At 38.0% G+C, this 17945-nt stretch overlaps 5 protein-coding genes across 7 annotated transcripts; 4 read left to right on the forward strand and 1 right to left on the reverse strand.

Moving 5' to 3' along the window:
• Positions 1–625: 625 nt before the first annotated feature.
• On the forward strand, positions 626–4262 carry LOC130527464 (zinc finger protein 501-like). Its single transcript, XM_057036030.1, has 2 exons — positions 626–784; positions 1896–4262. Exons 1-2 carry the CDS (start codon positions 712–714, stop codon positions 3227–3229), a joined length of 1407 nt encoding a protein of 468 aa, XP_056892010.1. The 5' UTR covers positions 626–711; the 3' UTR covers positions 3230–4262.
• A 3672-nt stretch (positions 4263–7934) lies between these two features.
• LOC130527493 (gastrula zinc finger protein XlCGF17.1-like) lies at positions 7935–10094 on the reverse strand. 3 transcript variants are annotated; one of them, XM_057036087.1, is made up of 3 exons: positions 9869–10094; positions 9466–9591; positions 7935–9215 (listed from the first exon to the last, which is right to left on the reverse strand). In XM_057036087.1, exons 1-3 carry the CDS (start codon positions 10026–10028, stop codon positions 8380–8382), a joined length of 1122 nt encoding a protein of 373 aa, XP_056892067.1. In that variant the 5' UTR covers positions 10029–10094; the 3' UTR covers positions 7935–8379. The 3 variants fall into 3 exon arrangements, with proteins under 3 accessions (XP_056892067.1, XP_056892066.1, XP_056892068.1); XM_057036086.1 differs by having other exon boundaries at positions 9466–9612; XM_057036088.1 differs by lacking the exon at positions 9466–9591.
• Positions 10095–10756: 662 nt separating this feature from the next.
• On the forward strand, positions 10757–12318 carry LOC130527511 (myoneurin-like). The gene is made up of 2 exons (XM_057036125.1): positions 10757–11053; positions 11191–12318. The coding sequence occupies exons 1-2, from the start codon at positions 10885–10887 to the stop codon at positions 11967–11969; spliced, it is 948 nt and encodes a 315-aa protein (XP_056892105.1). The 5' UTR covers positions 10757–10884; the 3' UTR covers positions 11970–12318.
• Positions 12319–13560: 1242 nt separating this feature from the next.
• Positions 13561–15394, forward strand: LOC130527501 (zinc finger protein 239-like). The gene is made up of 2 exons (XM_057036103.1): positions 13561–13981; positions 14094–15394. The coding sequence occupies exons 1-2, from the start codon at positions 13810–13812 to the stop codon at positions 14963–14965; spliced, it is 1044 nt and encodes a 347-aa protein (XP_056892083.1). The 5' UTR covers positions 13561–13809; the 3' UTR covers positions 14966–15394.
• Positions 15395–15878: 484 nt separating this feature from the next.
• LOC130527484 (zinc finger protein 664-like) lies at positions 15879–17526 on the forward strand. The gene is made up of 2 exons (XM_057036070.1): positions 15879–16181; positions 16291–17526. Exons 1-2 carry the CDS (start codon positions 16010–16012, stop codon positions 17337–17339), a joined length of 1221 nt encoding a protein of 406 aa, XP_056892050.1. The 5' UTR covers positions 15879–16009; the 3' UTR covers positions 17340–17526.
• The last annotated feature ends 419 nt before the right edge of the window (positions 17527–17945 follow it).

Genomic DNA, 17945 nt, shown 5'->3' on the forward strand with positions numbered 1-17945 from the left:
CAGTCCTGGTCAAAAGGGGCCTGTAATGGGATTCAAAGCTTTTGATGAAACTCCATAAATGAGCAGAGAAGGAGTCGAAGAAACTAGAAAACATCACGTGTTTTAATTGTTTTATTGGTGTCAATGTTGACTGTTAAGTCTCAGTGTCATACTTTAGGCAACAGAGGGACATATTGTAACGACATTATGCATTTCAAATCTTCCGCGGAAGTTTCATTTAAATACACAAACATATTTATGTACAAGACAAAACAGTACTGAGAATGTGATGTGTTAAAGAGGCTGTTAAAATGGAAAGTGTCTCGCTGATGCGCACGCAGATAATGCTGCTTCACAGACTTACTTGCTGCCACTGTTTCCTCCTTGCACTGTTCATTGTTGACTTTTGGCACCAGGGAAACAAATTGAATAGAAGGAGCAGGACAAGTACATCTGCATCACCTACCGTTTTTGAAAAAAAAGACAGTCAGGAGGAGAGTGATGGTGATTTTCTGTTTCTGATCCTCCCTTTGGAACAATGGAATGGGAGAAGAAAAGTATAAAAAGTTTAGCAAATCTTTTTGTCAAGTTTTCGCTGCTGTCAGTTCTTGCAGTTATTCATCCACCACCCGCTGTGGCGGTAGTGAGCTGAGTGGTAGTGCGCTGGGCGACGAAAGAGGAAGAGTTCTGTGCAACATCTTTCATTGTATATAATTTGACTCTCAAACCAAAATGTTGGAACCACTGGGGAAGAAAGTACAGAACAAAAGTGATAACCTTCTTTTGGAAACACCCACTCTTTCTGGTAAGTTTAGGCAAAACATAAAATGTGTTTTAGCTAACAGCTACCGCTAATCTAAGACAACTAACTAGCGTTATGTTTCTACTAAGTGGAATTTAATTGATGTTATAATTTAACGTGTTTGGGCCTCACAGCCGTGACTCCTATGATCTCGGTGTAGATTATTTTACAAGGTCAAGTCTTAATGATGAACTCATGGTCTAGAAGAGGTTATGTTCAAAGTGTAGAGTCAGATTAAAGCCAGATATTAATACGCTGCACATTCATGTATCTCTTTTCTGCCCTTTTATTTATCCTCTATGTCAATCTATATTTTGGTGGGTTATAGCAGTCTATTGGTCAAAATGATGTACATATAACTTGCTGTGACACCTAATGAATCATTAAAAATCCAACTGTTGTCTTTGGAAGAATCAATGATTACAGATCAAAGTGCTACAAAGTTTCAGCCTCTTTTTAGATGGCTGGATATGACTGGCATCTTTCTATAGGCTGATGGTGTTTCCTGCAACTTGGATAAAGTGCAATTCTCTGGTTTTGTTAAGGCTATAAAGATGTCAAAGAGCTTAGTCCCTTATTGTGCAGCTAGAGGGTGGAATGTTTAAACCGTCCAACATCCATCTGTTCTCCCACAAACATCCAGCCAGGGTAAAATGATTTGTGTTATAATGTGGAATTCTCCTGACTTATATTGATAATGGCATTTTTTATGTCAAGGATGTGCATTTAGTCAAGTCAAGTTGAATTGTGTTTGCATAGCTATTTTTCTACAAAGGCTAAATGATACATTTAATTTCCTCCTGATATTAGTATGTAAAATTAAGCCTTATAATGGTAGATCAACAATAACAAATGTTTTGATAACATAATAAAATGTCCACCACAAATATGTCAGCTTTAATACATCTAAAATGGATTGACTTTATGGCCACATGTTACTTTGATTTCAGAATCAAATATTCTGTCATTTGCTGTGAACCCATTTTTTTCAAAAGCATTTTTGAATATTTTTCCATGATTGTCTTTATCACTGAAATGCACAGCCACAAATGGCTGTCCTATGTTTCCAGAACTTATTACGCCTCACTATACGTTCTGCTCTTGATCTTTCCAGAGATTCCACAGCAGGATTCCTATAAGGACAAAGAGGACATTCCCACCGATCAACATTTCTGCAGCCAGGAAAAGAAATGTAGTCTGGTGCAAGAGGACCCAGAACCTCCACAAATAAAAGAGGAAGAGGAGGACCTCTGCATTAATCCTGAGGGAGAGCAGATTGTGCTGAAACAGGAGACTGATGCAGTTATCTTGACTCCTATTTATGATGAAAATGACCAGAGTGAAGACATAATAAGGTATATTATAGGTTCAGTGGTCTCTGAACCAAACCGCGACTTGAGGCTGCTCTATAAGAACTCTAATGTAAACGAAAACCAACCCTCAGGGTCATCTGTCAGTGCGCACAACCCTGCGGATTTACAAACATGTTGTCTTTCAGGTACAAATTCTTTCAAGTGTTTTGATTGTGGAAAAGACTTTAAGTTCCTGTCAAAACTGCAGAGGCACCTGAAAGTCCACACGGGGAAACCATTTAGTTGTGCAACATGCGGAAAAGCTTTCAAAGAAAATGAGGAGTTATCGCGACACACAAGAATCCACACTGGTGAGAAGCAATATGTTTGCACCACATGTAGGAAAGCTTTCAAACGCAGCTATGAATTATCGCGACACATGAGAATCCATACAGGTGACAAACCGTATGTTTGCAACACCTGTGGGAAAGCTTTTACACAAAGCACTGACTTGTCACACCACATGAGAATCCATACAGGTGAAAAGCCCTATATTTGCACCACATGTGGAAAAGCCTTCAAACAAAGCAATGCATTGTCAAGACATGTGAGGGTCCACACAGGTGAGAAGCCTTACATTTGCAACACATGTGGAAAAGATTTCAGACAAAGTGCAAATTTGTCCAGCCACATGAGAATTCACACCGGTGAGAAGCCGCATATCTGTAAAACATGTGGAAAAGAGTTCAGACTGAAAAAGAATTTGTCAAGCCACATGAGAATCCACACAGGTGAGAAGCCTTATATTTGCAAGACTTGTGGAAAAGCCTTCAGACAAAGCAGTAAATTGTCAGATCATTTAAAAATCCACACAGGTGAAAAGCCATACATTTGTAACGCATGCGGGAAAACTTTCAGACTTCGAAATAACTTGACAGAACATATGAAAGTCCATACAGGTAAGAAGCCATATGGTTGCAAAATATGTGGGAAGAATTTAAGTTCAAACCGGAATTTGTCACACCACATGAGAATCCACACGGGTGAGAAGCCATATGTTTGCAAAACATGCAGGAAGGCTTTCCGATTTAGCGGTGACTTGGCTGTTCACTTGAGAAAAGCCCACGCAAACTTTGCATCACACACAGTCATATAAGATCCATCACACAATGCATGTATTATTTTTAAGTAGCAAATTTAACTTTGTGTCCAAGATGTGTGAAACACAGGTTATAATCAATCCACTTGTGCAATGCTATCAGAAATTCACAGACGTTAAACAGAAATTTGTATTGATTGTCTTGGATTCAGGGGGGGGGAAATAGACTCATGACAGTCCATTGAGCTGAATCATGATGTCCGCATGGATTTATCTTGGATGGACCCTCCTTTACATAAAGAGTCCTAAATGTCTTCATGTACATTTTTGTAGATGTTATTACTCAGCTCTTTATGTGTTACAATTGTCGGCACAAATAGATCAATTGGTAGATCGTACCATATGCCCTGTAACCAGTGGCTGTAGTAACCAACGTTAAAGACACCATTTGAATCCAGGCTGAAACCTTTCCTGCATGAACTCTCTGCTTTCTTTTCCCAGTGTTCATTGTCTTCCTCTACTGCATCTATCTGTTAAAGGCTAACAATGCCTAGAACAGATTAAAAATTAAAGTCTGTGACCCAACTACACAAGGATTTTTATTTATTTCACATAATTTCTAATAACTATTTTGTCACCATTACAAAGAACTGAGCTGCCTATAAACATGTCCATTATTTATTTTGGATCTATTCTGCTGGCAATACAGTTCCAACCTAATTTGCTAAAGACAACCGTATTTAACGCAAGCCTGTCAAAGCGGAACGAATCGCTTTTCTTATTCAACTCGGAATCTCAACTGCAGATAGACATACGGCGGAAGAAAATAAAACTGCTGTATATACAACTTATAACAGCTACATCTTAAGGCGACTACCTGCTGAAGAATTATTGGATTATTTAATTTTGTTTTATTTTAGTTCAATAAACGGTCTGTGCATCACACCAGCAAAATACAGCAGCAGGCCTATGGGATCTTGGAACAACAGATGTTGAACATTCACTGATTTTATTATTATCTTTTTTTTAAATTAAGGAATTGTTCACAGTGACTGAAGTTTGATGTGAATTAAATTATATTTTCCCCAAACAGTTCTCATTCTTACGGGCAGATCCACACTATCAGGGCGCCAGTATCTATTTGGAATTCAAAGCTTTTCCAAATTATTTTTACCTTGCCATCAAGCTTTTAAACTGCTATTTTTTGTCATTTTTATTAAATGTTTGCTTGATTCATTAGGCAATCTTCCCAGTTCTAATTAATCAAGTTGTTTATATTAATAATGATCATGTATGACATGACTTTAGTGGTGTCCAGAGTTATATTGCATATGTGGGGATTCTGTAAAGTGTCTAGAAACAATGTTGATTATAACAGACACTATGTAAATAAAGATTGATTTGATATGTCATTTCACCAAATTTGGGGGTAAAAAAACCCCAAATGTACACATTTCCCAAGACAATTTGAAAATATCAAATGTGAAATGATAAGTATTATCAGTCCCATCAGAGCGTGAAGGCGTCAGTTTCTAAATACGAACATGTCATATTAACATAGAGTTCATCAATGCAAATACATATAAACAACAGATTAAAAAAATACAAACAAAATATCTGGCTGCCTACAGGTGTGCACAGAAATGAGTGATTATCTGCTTTTTCATTCTCCTTTCTTGAGTGTACATCATAAGAAATATGTAAATCATCATTAAAAAAGGTAGACTCCTGACAGCTTGAGTGTTAAATTGAATATGAATTAGATATATAGAATTAAATATTCTTATTATACAAACATTTTTTTTAAAAAGCAGCAAAAATAGCATGTATGTTATATAACTAGTGAGCAGTGACACAAAGATAAAATGTAGTGTAGTATGATAAAACTGAAAAGATCCCAGTTACAGCCATCATAAAAGTACACTTATTTATTAACTAAATGCACATATTATTACATGAAGCATCTACAATTGTTTTTCACTTGTGCAATCAAAAGGTGAAGGACCTGTAATTTCCCCTCAAGTGCTTTAAGAATATTAAAATCTCACCATAAATGATAAATAGTTTACAGTACTGAATGGAAATTACTATCAGACACATTACTATCATTGTGGATTTTCACGTGTTTTGACGAGTGACCGACTTGCTTGAAGTCTTTCCCACAAGTCATACAGCCATGCAGTTTCTCTCCAGTGTGGCTTTTCATGTGCTCTATCAGGTTACTGACCTGCTTAAATTCTTTTGCACATGCCTTACATGTGTGGGGCTTCTCCACTGTCTGGACTTTCATATAATAAACCAAACTTTTCTTGTATCTTAAAGCTTTGCCACACGTGCTGCAAACATGGGGCTTCTCACCTGTGTGGATAGTTATGTTGAACACTAATTCATTTCTGTATTTAAAAGCTTTGACGTGTTTGACAAATGTATGGCTTCTCATTTGTGAGACCTCTCATGTGCTCAGACAAGTTACTGACTTGTTTAAACGCCTTCCCACATGTTGTGCAAATATATGTTTTCAGTGTGAATTCTTAGGTGTATTTTTAATGATGAATTGGACTTTTCCACGTGTCACATTTGGACAGATTTTTTCCTGTATCCGTAAAATAATAGTTGATACTTTTTGATACAGTTGAGTTGATACAGTTTTTGTGCGACATGCGCTTCTGCGCTGTTTGTTCTATTTAGACTCTGCATCCCTGTATGATACTCTGGAGACTCCGTGTGCATTTCCCTCCTGAACCTCTCCACTCTCAGCTACATGAGATGTGTTAGAGAACAGCTGCAGGTCACTGCCTGATGCTTCTGATGCCACAGAACTGACAATAAATCGAATTATATCATTGCTGTGATTATTTTTAACACAAACAGGGATCAAGACAACAGGATTGGTCTCCTGTTTCACTATAACTTGCTCTTACTCCTGACTGCTGCAGAGTTGCTCTTGTTCATTTAGCTGCTGGTGAGGGAGAACCTTCTCGTCTTTAGAGACAAACTGGGGCGAAAGTTCTGGAGAGACACAGACGCAAATGAATTTAAATAACACACAGCAAATAAGGGTATTTTCAGAGCAGGGACAGCTCCTGCTAACTTGTGTTGCATTTTCCTCTACCTTTATTGTGGCCAGTTTGCTCATCAAGAGGACTCAAGAATTCAGTCCCATGTTTCAGTTCTGACTCAACTTCCTCTTGACAACTGCAGTGTTCCACTATAATCTGTAGAGGTTCTGGATACTCTTGACGTACTGTCCCATGGCTGTTGGTCACTGGGATCCTCCTCCTCTTCCTCCTCCTCACAGACATGCTGGTGTGGAAGTTCTATAGAGACACAAAACAAATACACAAAATTCAAAAAGCAGCTGCATTAATGTGATTATCCTCACCATTGGTGAGAGGAAGAAATGCAATGCTTATTATTATTGTCAACTTTACTCACCTCTCATAAACGTCATGAATGATGCTTAAAGTACAAAAATGCTAAATGTTATTGCTATGACGACCCAAGTTGGGAAAAAATAGCGGTGTGTGGGTGTGTTGCAAAGACAACTAACGACTTAAAGGTTTTATACAATTAAAACATTCCTAAAATATCAATGCATAATTTAGCAGATGTGTAAAAATATAGACATAAAGAAGGATTTCTGCACTTATACTTGCACAATAACGCCAGCAGATCTGAGTCTCGATATATTTTGGTGGATGCAGCAAGTGTTGATCAGCTGCTGTGCAGAGACCTGAGCAGAGATTAGGCTATCTTTCAGGATTAAAAGTTTGGTTTCCTTGTAGGGAGACGGTGGCACCTCAGCGGGTAAATGACCCACGCAAACCTGAGGCCAACTTCCAAAACTTGCAATTGCAGAAATATTTAATTACAACCCTTTGATGGCTGTATGCTCTTTCATTGACTCAAAATTGACTGTTATTGACTTTTAGGTTCTGCAGAATTTGTTATTTTATGCCAGGTCATGTCTTCTTTTGTTTTGCTACGGTGACCAGAAAATACCGTTTGGGCGCTTTACGGTCACCTTCTGGTTCGTGATAAAATTTACAATGGTGTGATCTGTTAAATACGGCATATTTCGTTTTTATACTGCTTAGTCAATTATTATGAAAGGCCTAAAACGGTTTATTTTTTCTTAAAGCAGTTAAATTACGTAGGCAGGTGATTTAACCCTACAGTTAATCAATCGGTTTCTTTTTCTTGATTTTGTCTTTAGAGCATCCATGGCAACAAGTTGGTGATAAATGAGAGGAGGTAAACGCTCTGTGAGGAACTCCAGTCTATAATAAAAGGGCCCTGAGTCTTAATTACCACCAAAACAGAAATGGTTCATATAGTCTTATGTTTTGACCTTTATGGGATGTGCAAAGTGGCCCTATGACACCATAAAAAGTGAAATGTATTTTAGTCTCTTTCAGATGTACTGTTTGCAATTTTTCACAGTATTCACGCACACACACACACACACACACACACATATCGATTTTTTCAAATGAAGAAGCTTCTCTCACCTGTGTGTTTCCTTATGCGAGTGGTCAAATCTTCTTTGTATTTTAATGTGGTTCCACACATCTGGGGGGGCATTTCTGACTCGTACTTCAATACTTCAATACTTGTGTCACAACTACTGTGAGCCTTTAAATCTTTCCAACATGGTACAGGAGATCATTTAGCCAGGTGCATTCCTGTTTGCTCTTGCGTCTCTGTGACTACATGTGGCTGTTTTGTTTTGACATTCTATTACATTGACGACAGACTCTGCTGCAGTTGATAATAAGCTTTAATTATCAGTCACACCTTCACTGACAGTGAATGTGAAAATTGAACTCATGATGTCACTTATAAGCTACATAGGTTTTATTTGTGGGAATGTGGAGTTCTAAAAACTGCAAATATTGACATACATTACAGTGATCTGTAGGTTGTAGCTCTCAATGCCAGCAAGTTTTTATATTAGATATTTAATGCAAAATAAATAAATGCTAATTTTAAATAGCACTAAATAAGTGGAACATTTCAGCATAAATAACACAACTTTTAGTGAACAGATCACAGTCTCTTGGTACACGTGAAGAGAGACTTTGGGTTGCCACTGACACTGCCACTTTGGGTTACAACTGACTAAATTCATGACAAAAGTGCTCTCCTTTGAGGCACATTACCTGTTTTAATCTTCATTGATCTTCAGTGTTTACAAGGACGATGGCTCAATCGAGCCAACTGTGTGATGTTTTTCTGTGTCTTGATAAATCAGACATCAAAATGAATCTTGTTCCACAGATGTTGCAAAGGAAGGGCTTCTCCTCGCTGTGATTTGTTTTAACATGAACTCTCATGTGATTCTGACGTTTGAATGTTTTTTTACAGTGCATGCAGGAAAATGGCCTCTCTGCAGAGTGTGTCCTCATGTGGGCTTTTAACTCATTGCTCGCTGTGAAACCTTTTCCACATGCTTTGCAGATATATGGCTTTTCTCCAGTGTGGGCTCTTCTCACATGGATGGTCAAGTCACTGCTCTGAATAAAGGTTTTCCCACAGAAATAGCAAATATAGGGTTTCTCACCTGTGTGGGTTCTTAGGTGCCTTCTAAAGGTCGATCTACACCTAAAGTCCTTTCCACATGTGTCGCATTGTAAATGCATTTTCCTTGTGTTGGTATTATAGTGGGGTAATGACACCATAGGGCTATACGAGCTGCTTGTCAATGTGCTCTTCTCGTGTTGTTCATGGTTTTGTTTTTTCTCTGCACATCTTCTCGACCCTGAGACTTTGCTGCCTTGCTCAACCTTTTCTTCTTCTAGGTGTTCATAAAGATTCCCATCTAGCAACTGATTATCAGGGTAGTCATTTTCCTCATCAACTGGAGCAACCATGAATGTGTCAGTCTCTCGCTGTACAGGTTCTTCCTGAATGCTGCAGGGTTCCTCCTGTTCCTCTTTAATCTGTGGATTCTCGCAGTCCAGACTGGAGATCTTCTCCTGTTTACAGAGCGGCTGGTCAGCAACACATCCCTCCTCTTTAGAGACAGAAAAGTCTTCTAGATCTGAATTAACACAAAAGAAAGATAGTCATAAATAAACAATCAATAAACTATCCTTATCTGTTCACTCTGTGCTGATACATGACAACTCAACAGGCAGAACTATTTACAAGAGATGTGGAGTCTGAACACAGTTGAACCTGTAGCCCCAACCTCAGCTGTCTATAACAAATCTATAACACTGCTTTAACAGGAATACAAACTACAGTATATATAACTAGTATATTTGTATATACAACACAAAATTTCTTACCTATCCTGAGCAATTTTAGCTCAGGTATCAATGTGTTATCCAATGTTTTGTACTGACAAACACTACGTGAAGGTTCTGGTTCTTCTTGTTTCAAACAGAGCTGCCGCTTAGGGTGAACCGCTGCCTCTGCGCAGACGCCAAAGATAACTGTCAGAATCAAAAGTTAACCAAATGATGGAACTTGTACTTCCATTTCTTTAGTCTCGATTTGCTGACACACTTATTCTCCCATCACTTTTATGGAATCCAGTTCATGCAACTGACACTTCAACATACAAATCTCTGGATCACTGAAAAGATTCTGGCTCTAGTATTAACAGCCTTCTCTCTCCTTTTATATGTTTTATTAGCTTACTGCCATCATTAATTGAATAGAAGCATACTGAGGACCATCTTCATTCACCTGTTCTTTGCGTCTTAGAAATATTTACTAGCAGTCTTTGCTGACAAACGACCTGGTCTTCATATTCGTGAATCACTTTCTTAAAAGCTTCCAATATGTCTTCAGCGGCAGCACTTAGTCGCTCTTCAACGAATTCTTTCAGGGACCCAAATAGAGACATTATTGACAGCTGATGCTGGTTTTACGAAGACAGCTAAAAGTGCTCGTCTTATTCTCTTCCGCCGGATGTTACGTGCGTGTCTCATAAACTATTTATCATGACGCGAGGGATATTAGTCTAACTCTAAACTAATTAAAATTTTAAAATATTTGAAATTTTAAAATTGTAACGTTATTATAAGCACAACTGATTATTTCCACAGATAACTTAGACAAGTCAAAGATAGCTGTTCTGGCTCTCTAAGCTCTGATCCCCAGTTGTTTTTGCAGTCATGTTAAATAGTATTTTCAGGAGGAATCATTGTATTTGTTTTAAGAAGACTACACACACACACACGCCCCCCCCCCCCCCCCCCACACACACACACACACACACACACACACGTTTTTTTCCTTCTCGATTTTTATATAGCTTACAATAAGCTTACATAATGAATTTCCATCTTTCATGTTTGTTTGTTTTGTTTTTTTTAACAATTTTTGTTATTTTATGTAATGAAGAATGTGTGTACTTTCCAAGACGTCTCAACTATGAGAATCACAGGTGTAAACTTGTATATCGTAATATTTATTCTTGATGTCATTTGTATTAATTATATAATTAAAATGAAAATGTATGAAACCCATACATTAGTACAAAGTCCGTGTAAAAAAGTACAAAAACATATATCGAGGGTAATTTATATTCAGAGGAACTAAAATTCTGGTGCGTTCATTGTTGTAGCCGGAAGATAATTGCGTAGCATCCGGCGGAAATCGGATATATATTTGTAGCTAGTACAGCATTGTGTAAATATTGAATTCATTAAAAAGTGATATGGTAGTTGTTTAACGGCTTGTTGTCTTAGTTAAACAAAATGTCATCTGTTGAGTATTTGAGGGAATTTGTCAACCGGCGATTAACTGCTGCCGCCGAAGAAATATTTGGAGTTTTTCAAAAGACAATCGTCGAGTATGAAGAAGAGATTAATCGTCAGCGCAGACTGTTAGATGTGTGGAAATCCGCGATGAAGTTACCTGCAACAGGTTAACACATTTTGAATGATTATTGTAATTGTTTAATATTTTTATTATTATTTTAAAAATTGCACCGGTGTTACTTGTCTGGCCATCCATTCTGCTTTATAGTACCACGATTTTCATTTGGTTTGTTTTGCTCCCAGAACAATATATCCTTGAGGAAGAAGAGGACCAAGAGGAGGGTTTCACTGACCAACAGCTCTGCAATCAGCAGAGGAACTCCAGTCTGGATCTTGGGGAACCAGCGTATGCACATATTAAAGAGGAGCATTGCAGTGTTCAGGAGGAGGAGGAGCTTCAATTAAAGCAGGAGACTGATCCTGTTGATGAGGAGAAAGATGAAACTTTGAACTCTAATCCTGATAAAACTGTAGAAGAGCCTGTTGTCAACACATCAGTCATATGTACAGGCTCATCAGAGCCAACAACTGGCAACATATCTAACTCTGCTGCCAAAGAAAAACAATGTAATCCTTACAGGCTTAATAAGCCTTTCAAATGTGACACATGTGGGAAAGATTTCAATCGAAAGTCAAATTTTAAGAAACACCTAAGAACACACAAAGGCGAGAGGCCATATTCTTGCAGCTTTTGTTCAAAGCAATACAGTCAAAGGTCATCATTGAACCTACATTTAAGAATTCACACAGGTGAGAAACCATATGTTTGTGAAACATGTGGGAAAGGTTTTATACAGCGTATTCATTTAATAGTCCACATGAGACGAGCACACACTGGTGAAAAGCCATACCTCTGCAAAACCTGTGGGAAATGTTTTACAGCAAGCAGTGAGTTGTCAGTACACAAGAGAACACACACAGGAGAGAAGCCATATACATGTGGAATGTGTGGGCGATCTTACAGATACCGAGGTGATGTGAGAATCCACATGAAAAAAGTTCACACTGGTGAGAAGTCATAACTTTCCAGTAGTCAAAATGTGTACAATGTCAGACAGATGCTTTCTTTTTAGATTCCAATATCGAGGCAATTTCCAAATCAGTAATCTGATCATAGTCATTGCGAATTGCAGGACAGCTGAGGACTCAGGGTGCCAAATTACCTGAATGTCCTTGTTGACCTTTTAGACTTGCACTTTTGGATAAGCCAAATGTCTGTAAATAAACTTTTAGATGAGATGATAGGCTATTTCTATACATTAACCTTTATGACATCATTGCTTAATGCTGTTTGCCACTGTATCTAAACACAAGACATCTTAACAGTTCATATTAAAGCTGCTAAAAGGAGGTCTAGCTCCTTCACTCTCAGTACTTGGGTGATATTCTGTGAAAGTCTCTTTATTACATAACTAGGTTGTTATACTAACATCAGCAAGTTGATAGTTACTGATTGGAACTTAAATATAATCTCTTCCGCACCCTCCTGGGCGGTGCCTCCTTACTTCAGACTCAGGTCCTCTACCAGAGGCCCGAGATCTGAGGGTTCTGCACAGGATCTTAGCTGTTCCTAGGACTGCGTTCTTCTGGACAGAAATCTCTGATGTGGTTCCTGGTATCTGTTGGAGCCATCTACTCAGCTTAGGTGTTACTGCCCCTAGTGTCCCAATCACTACTGGGACCATTGTTGCCTTCATGCCCCACATTTTCTCTGTCTCCTCTTTCAGCCCTTGGTATTTATCCAGCTTCTCATGTTCCTTCTTTCTGATGTTGCTATCACTTGAGATTGCTTCATCTATCACCACCACTGTCTTCTGGTGTTTATCTACCACCAAGGTCAGGCTGATTGGCCACCACCATCTTGTCAGTCTGGATCTGGAAGTCCCCCAGGATCTTGGCCTGCTTGTTGTCCAGTAATTATTTTAGGTAATACCTTTAAAAGTTAGTATTCGGACAACGGTGTCATTTACGGCACACGTAAAGTGACGTCATGGTGTCGCATAATAATTACGAACCGGTCGCCGGGAAAAGTGGCCAGGTCCATTTAATTATTTTAACCCATCAGAAATACATTCAGCGGTCATTTTATGAAAATGCAATATTTTACCCTATAATTAACTTTATATAATAAAATGAAATATTAATGTCAATAATAATTACTTATTACTTAAAATAATTAGTGTCCCTTGACATTTTCAAGCCAAGACGTGATGGTACATTCTCAAGTCATATTCCGCTGTAGTGAAAACATTTAATAAAGCAATATTTCATCAAAAAATGGATCCAGAGCTACTTTTCGTCTTTGTAAATATTCTTTTACTGAGATTCTGTCGCCTGGTGAGGAACAGACGATTCCGAAGAACAATTTTAAGTGAGGGGCGGGGGGATCAGTGGAGATTGATTGATTTTTATTTTTTTTACACATTTATGTTGTAATATTTTAAGATGATCATATTGGACTCCTACTGAAAAAAAAAATCTTATTTCCAAAAATTTCATATATCAAACCGCACAGTAGAAATTACGTTAAAAAAAATGTATCCCATCAGCCTTTACGGTACCGTAAAGGCTGATGGGATACATTTTTCGAGTTAGGGTGCTCGGTCGTACACTACTTTTCGCAGTGCATTGTGGGATACATTGAGTGCACTACATAGGGTACAGCGATGCTCACTAACATTTCGGACACTATTTCAAAATGGCATCCACACTCTTGAGTGCACTATGTAGGGTATAGGGGGTGGTTTCGGAAACAGCATGACAGCCTGTGCTAGCGCTAGCATTGTAGAAAAAACATGCACAAAATACAGGGGAGCCATATCGTAGTTTGAGAAGGAAGTTTAAAATATTTAGGGAACAAAAATGTCTTCACTTGAATATTTGAAGGAGTTTGTAAACGAGCGACTAACTGCTGCTGCGGAAGAAATTTTTGGAGTTTTTAAAAGAACGATCGAAGAGTATGAAGAAGAACTCGTACGCCAACGGAAAATGCTCGCTGTTGTTTGGAAACCGGAAATAAAATTGCTCAGGACAGGTTATGACTTATTACTAATGCGGTAATAAATTAAGTTGTACAAAATTGCTTCTTATGTGATAAATGGACGCTCTTGCCTCTTTTTTTCCTCGTTTGTTTTGTATCCCTCCAGAACCTCCACAGAAATATATTCATGAAGTCGAGGAGGAGGATATGACTGACCAACTGCGTGACCCGGAGACGAGCTACGATCAGAACCTGGAGGATCTACTGATTAAAGAGGAACAAGAGGACCTATGCATCCACGTTGAAGAAGAGGCGCTGTTAAAGCAGGAGACTGATGCCCGGATCTTGAATTCTGTTGATCAGAAAGATGACAACAGTGAATATCAGACGTTGAACTGGAATCGTGATGAAACTGCAGACGTCAATATGTCGGTTATGAGTTCTATGGTGACAGAACCAACAACGAGTGATGTCAATCTCCCTGCAGCAGTCAAAAATCAACATAATCCCGAAGCAGTTGATAGGCCTTTTAAATGTGACATGTGTGAAAAAGATTTTAAGTCAAAGGCAAACTTTCAGAAACACCTGAGAACACACACGGGTGAGAAGCCGTATTCCTGCAGCTTCTGCTCTAAAAACTTTAGTCAGAGATCATCACTGAACCTTCATTTAAGAATCCACAGTGGTGAAAAACCTTATGTTTGTGAAACATGTGGAAAAGATTTCATACAACGTAGTGATTTGACCGTTCACATTCGGAGAGCCCACACTGGTGAGAAGCCATACCGTTGTAAAATATGTGGGAAATGTTTCCCAGCTAACAATGACTTATCAGTACATATAAAAATTCACATGGGACACAAGCCATTCACATGTGTAACATGTGGGAGAGGTTTTAGGAGGGGTTGTCAGTTAACAATGCACATCAGAAGAGACCACATTGGTGAGAAGAGGTTTATCTGCCAGATCTGTGGGAAAAGATACTTCAACACATATGAACTGTCTAGGCATCAAAGATCACACATCAAAATTGACTGATTTGGATAAAAATATGAAAAAATCAAATTTTAAAATGTTGTGAATCCACATCTTCGTGGGGTTTTCCTAAAGGCAGTACTTCCATTATTCTTACTTGAAGCACAGTTTTACCTTCTTATTTGTATTTAGTTATTGGGGTAAAGACCAATGCCTTGTTGAGTATTTGGTATTTTAAAAAAGCAAGGTATAAACCCTTGTCAATATCAACCTTTGAGCAGTTGAGTCCTGCTTGACTAAATAACTAGGCGAATAGTTAATGTATATAAAGTTATGAGACTTGCCTTTTGATGCACTCAACAGTTTTATTGTGCAAAACAAGGAATCAAGTAAATGTACCTAAAAAATGAAATGCAATCTTGTAAAATGTAGCTTTTGGTGATTAGGGGAAGATGTATCTACAGCAAACTGTTAATAAATGGTGAATAGTGACCTCTTTCGATTCCTTATAACTACAGTATGAGCAGCATATGACTAGTAAGGCTAGTCCAGCATTAGATGTAATATTTAAGATGAATTTAGTTCTTTTCTTTCTTCTCATAACCATAACACATTGGCTACCATGGTCAAATTAATGGTTCTATAAAAGTGATCAAGTTCTATGGTGTGAGATATAGTAGTTTTCGCATTCATTACTAGTTAAATTTGAATCATGATTTATTTTATGATTAATTTAGTTTTATTTTTGAAGACCCATACCCATACCCATTTGATAGACCCATATTTAATATTTTTATACATTCATTTTGAGAACTACGATTGCTAAAATATCGTCATGTCAAATACGCCGTTGCCCTATTGCAGTGACGTTCGGGAGACCAGGATTTTAACATGAAAGTAAGGGGGGTTGCTTTTGTTGTTTGTTTGCATTTCTCACAATTAAAACGACTTTAGACGCAAACGGAACGAAAATTCCGTCATTTTCTTTGTCGGAAATAAAGTTCGTGACACCAGACGGGAGTCAACGGAACGGTCATGTTTAGCGACTGCTAGAACGTGATTTGGTAATAAAATAGATTCCTTTCATCATCACATATCGTTTTAACAATGTCTTCAATTGAGTATTTGAAAGTGTTTGTTAATGAGCGATTAACGGCTGCTGCTGAAGAAATATTTGTAGTTTTTAAAAGAACGATCGTAGCGTATGAAGAAGAGATCGATCACCAGCGGAAATTGCTCGATGACTTTTGGAAACCCGAGATAAAGTTAAACAGGCTAGGTACAGCCTACACACCTTATCATTCCACAAACCTGAATTGTTTTTAATTGAAATACGATGATCATTTGTTGGATCATTTTGTGATTCGCGCTCCTGTCTGATCCGTTAGAGCTTTCACAGCAAGACGCCCCAAAGGACGAGGAAGTTCTGATTGACCAGCAGGAAGAGAGAAATTCCACCACGGAGCAACATGACACGGAAATCTCCCTTATGAAAATAGAACAGGTGGAGCTCTACAGCTACCATGATGCGGAAAACCTTGTATTGAAGCAGGAGAATGATACCGTCAATTTAAAACAAAGTGACGAGGGCAATAACCACAGCGAAGATCAGATCCTGGACACTGACCCCCAGAAATCTATAGAATTATCTGTATTCGACACACAGACCATGAACTCTGTCATTACAGAACCCACAACTAGCAATGCATCTGACCACACTTTGATAATGTCTTACTTTAAAACGTCTGGAGTTAAAAAACCTTTTCAATGTGACACGTGTGGAAAAGGTTTTAAATCTAGGCCATATTTTCAGAAGCACATAAGAAGTCACACCATTGAACGATTGTATTCTTGCAGCATTTGTGATGAGAATTTCAAGGACAGACCATCATTGAACATTCATTTAATATGCCACAAGGATGAGAACGAATATTCTTGCAGTGCCTGCGGGAGTCGATTCTATAATAGTTCATCACTTCAAAAGCATATGAAGATCCACACAAATGACAAACCATTTATTTGCACATCATGTGGCTCAGCTTTTAGATATCGTAATCAGCTGTCTGTTCACATGGAAACACACAATACTGAGAAACCATACACCTGCCAGGCCTGTGGGAAAGGTTTTCGGCACATGTCGGCACTTAGAAGGCATAAAAGACAGCACACGGGTGAGAAGCCATATATTTGCACAACATGTGGGAAACATTTCATACAGTCAAGTGATTTGACAGTTCACAACAGACGGGTCCACACTGGTGAAAAACCTTATGTCTGCCGCACATGTGGAAAAGGCTTCACAAGTAGCAGTGACTTGTCAGTTCATATGAGAAAGCACACTGGTGAGAGGCCTTATGTTTGTGTAACTTGTGGAAAAGTTTTTAAATATAATGGTGATTTGAGAGTCCATATAAAAAAAACTCATAGTGATGAGTAACTCTTTCTTTGTCTGATTTGGTTCTCCTTATTAGCGTCAACCGTATGAAACTGTAAAATGACATTTCAGTGTTGTGATCACAATTGTTCCGCAATTTTTTGTTGCTGTATTTACTCGAAATCTCATTGAACTTTTTAGAAAGAACATCAATGAGCATTTAAAATGAAATGAAACAAAACATATCAAAGTGTCTTCAAACGTGTATAATAGGCATGTTGTTAAAGCTTGATCTTGTGGAAAGAAGAGTTAATGGAACCAATTTTATGAAACCTGCATATGAGAAAAGTTCAAAAATTAATTGTACCTTGGAAGGCAAATAAGATTTAGGGTTTTTTTTTTTTTTTTTTTTAAATCTCAAAGTCACTATATTTGTATCAAATTGGCTATCAGTAACATGTTGACCAACCTAAAAAGTACGGTACTGTTAAAGCACTGAGGCTGTAGCATCTAAATGTTCAGACATAAAAACTTGTTTATACATGCACATAGATGCTATGTTTCTGTACTTAACAAAATAACCAGAATAAAGCATTGCTCTCTTTTGTTTTTTTTCTTTTCTTTTCTTTGCTTTTCTGTTTTCAGTTTGACTTTTAAGCCAAATGCTTC

The sequence above is a fragment of the Takifugu flavidus genome, chromosome 6 (assembly GCF_003711565.1).
Source record: "Takifugu flavidus isolate HTHZ2018 chromosome 6, ASM371156v2, whole genome shotgun sequence".
Lineage (NCBI taxonomy): Eukaryota > Metazoa > Chordata > Actinopteri > Tetraodontiformes > Tetraodontidae > Takifugu > Takifugu flavidus.

Excerpts from the sequence above, each read along its gene's own strand:
- LOC130527501 (XM_057036103.1), top strand. The coding sequence starts at position 13,810 with ATGTCTTCACTTGAATATTTGAAGGAGTTTGTAAACGAGCGACTAACT. Across the intron at positions 13,982-14,093 it reads AATAAAATTGCTCAGGACAG|AACCTCCACAGAAATATATT; the intron begins GTTATGACTTAT and ends GTATCCCTCCAG.
- LOC130527484 (XM_057036070.1), top strand. The coding sequence starts at position 16,010 with ATGTCTTCAATTGAGTATTTGAAAGTGTTTGTTAATGAGCGATTAACG. Across the intron at positions 16,182-16,290 it reads GATAAAGTTAAACAGGCTAG|AGCTTTCACAGCAAGACGCC; the intron begins GTACAGCCTACA and ends CTGATCCGTTAG.
- LOC130527493 (XM_057036086.1), bottom strand. The coding sequence starts at position 10,028 with ATGTCTCTATTTGGGTCCCTGAAAGAATTCGTTGAAGAGCGACTAAGT. Across the intron at positions 9,613-9,868 it reads TTCTAAGACGCAAAGAACAG|TTATCTTTGGCGTCTGCGCA; the intron begins GTGAATGAAGAT and ends TGATTCTGACAG. Across the intron at positions 9,216-9,465 it reads GCTAAAATTGCTCAGGATAG|ATCTAGAAGACTTTTCTGTC; the intron begins GTAAGAAATTTT and ends GTGTTAATTCAG.
- LOC130527464 (XM_057036030.1), top strand. The coding sequence starts at position 712 with ATGTTGGAACCACTGGGGAAGAAAGTACAGAACAAAAGTGATAACCTT. Across the intron at positions 785-1,895 it reads GGAAACACCCACTCTTTCTG|AGATTCCACAGCAGGATTCC; the intron begins GTAAGTTTAGGC and ends TGATCTTTCCAG.
- LOC130527511 (XM_057036125.1), top strand. The coding sequence starts at position 10,885 with ATGTCATCTGTTGAGTATTTGAGGGAATTTGTCAACCGGCGATTAACT. Across the intron at positions 11,054-11,190 it reads GATGAAGTTACCTGCAACAG|AACAATATATCCTTGAGGAA; the intron begins GTTAACACATTT and ends TTTTGCTCCCAG.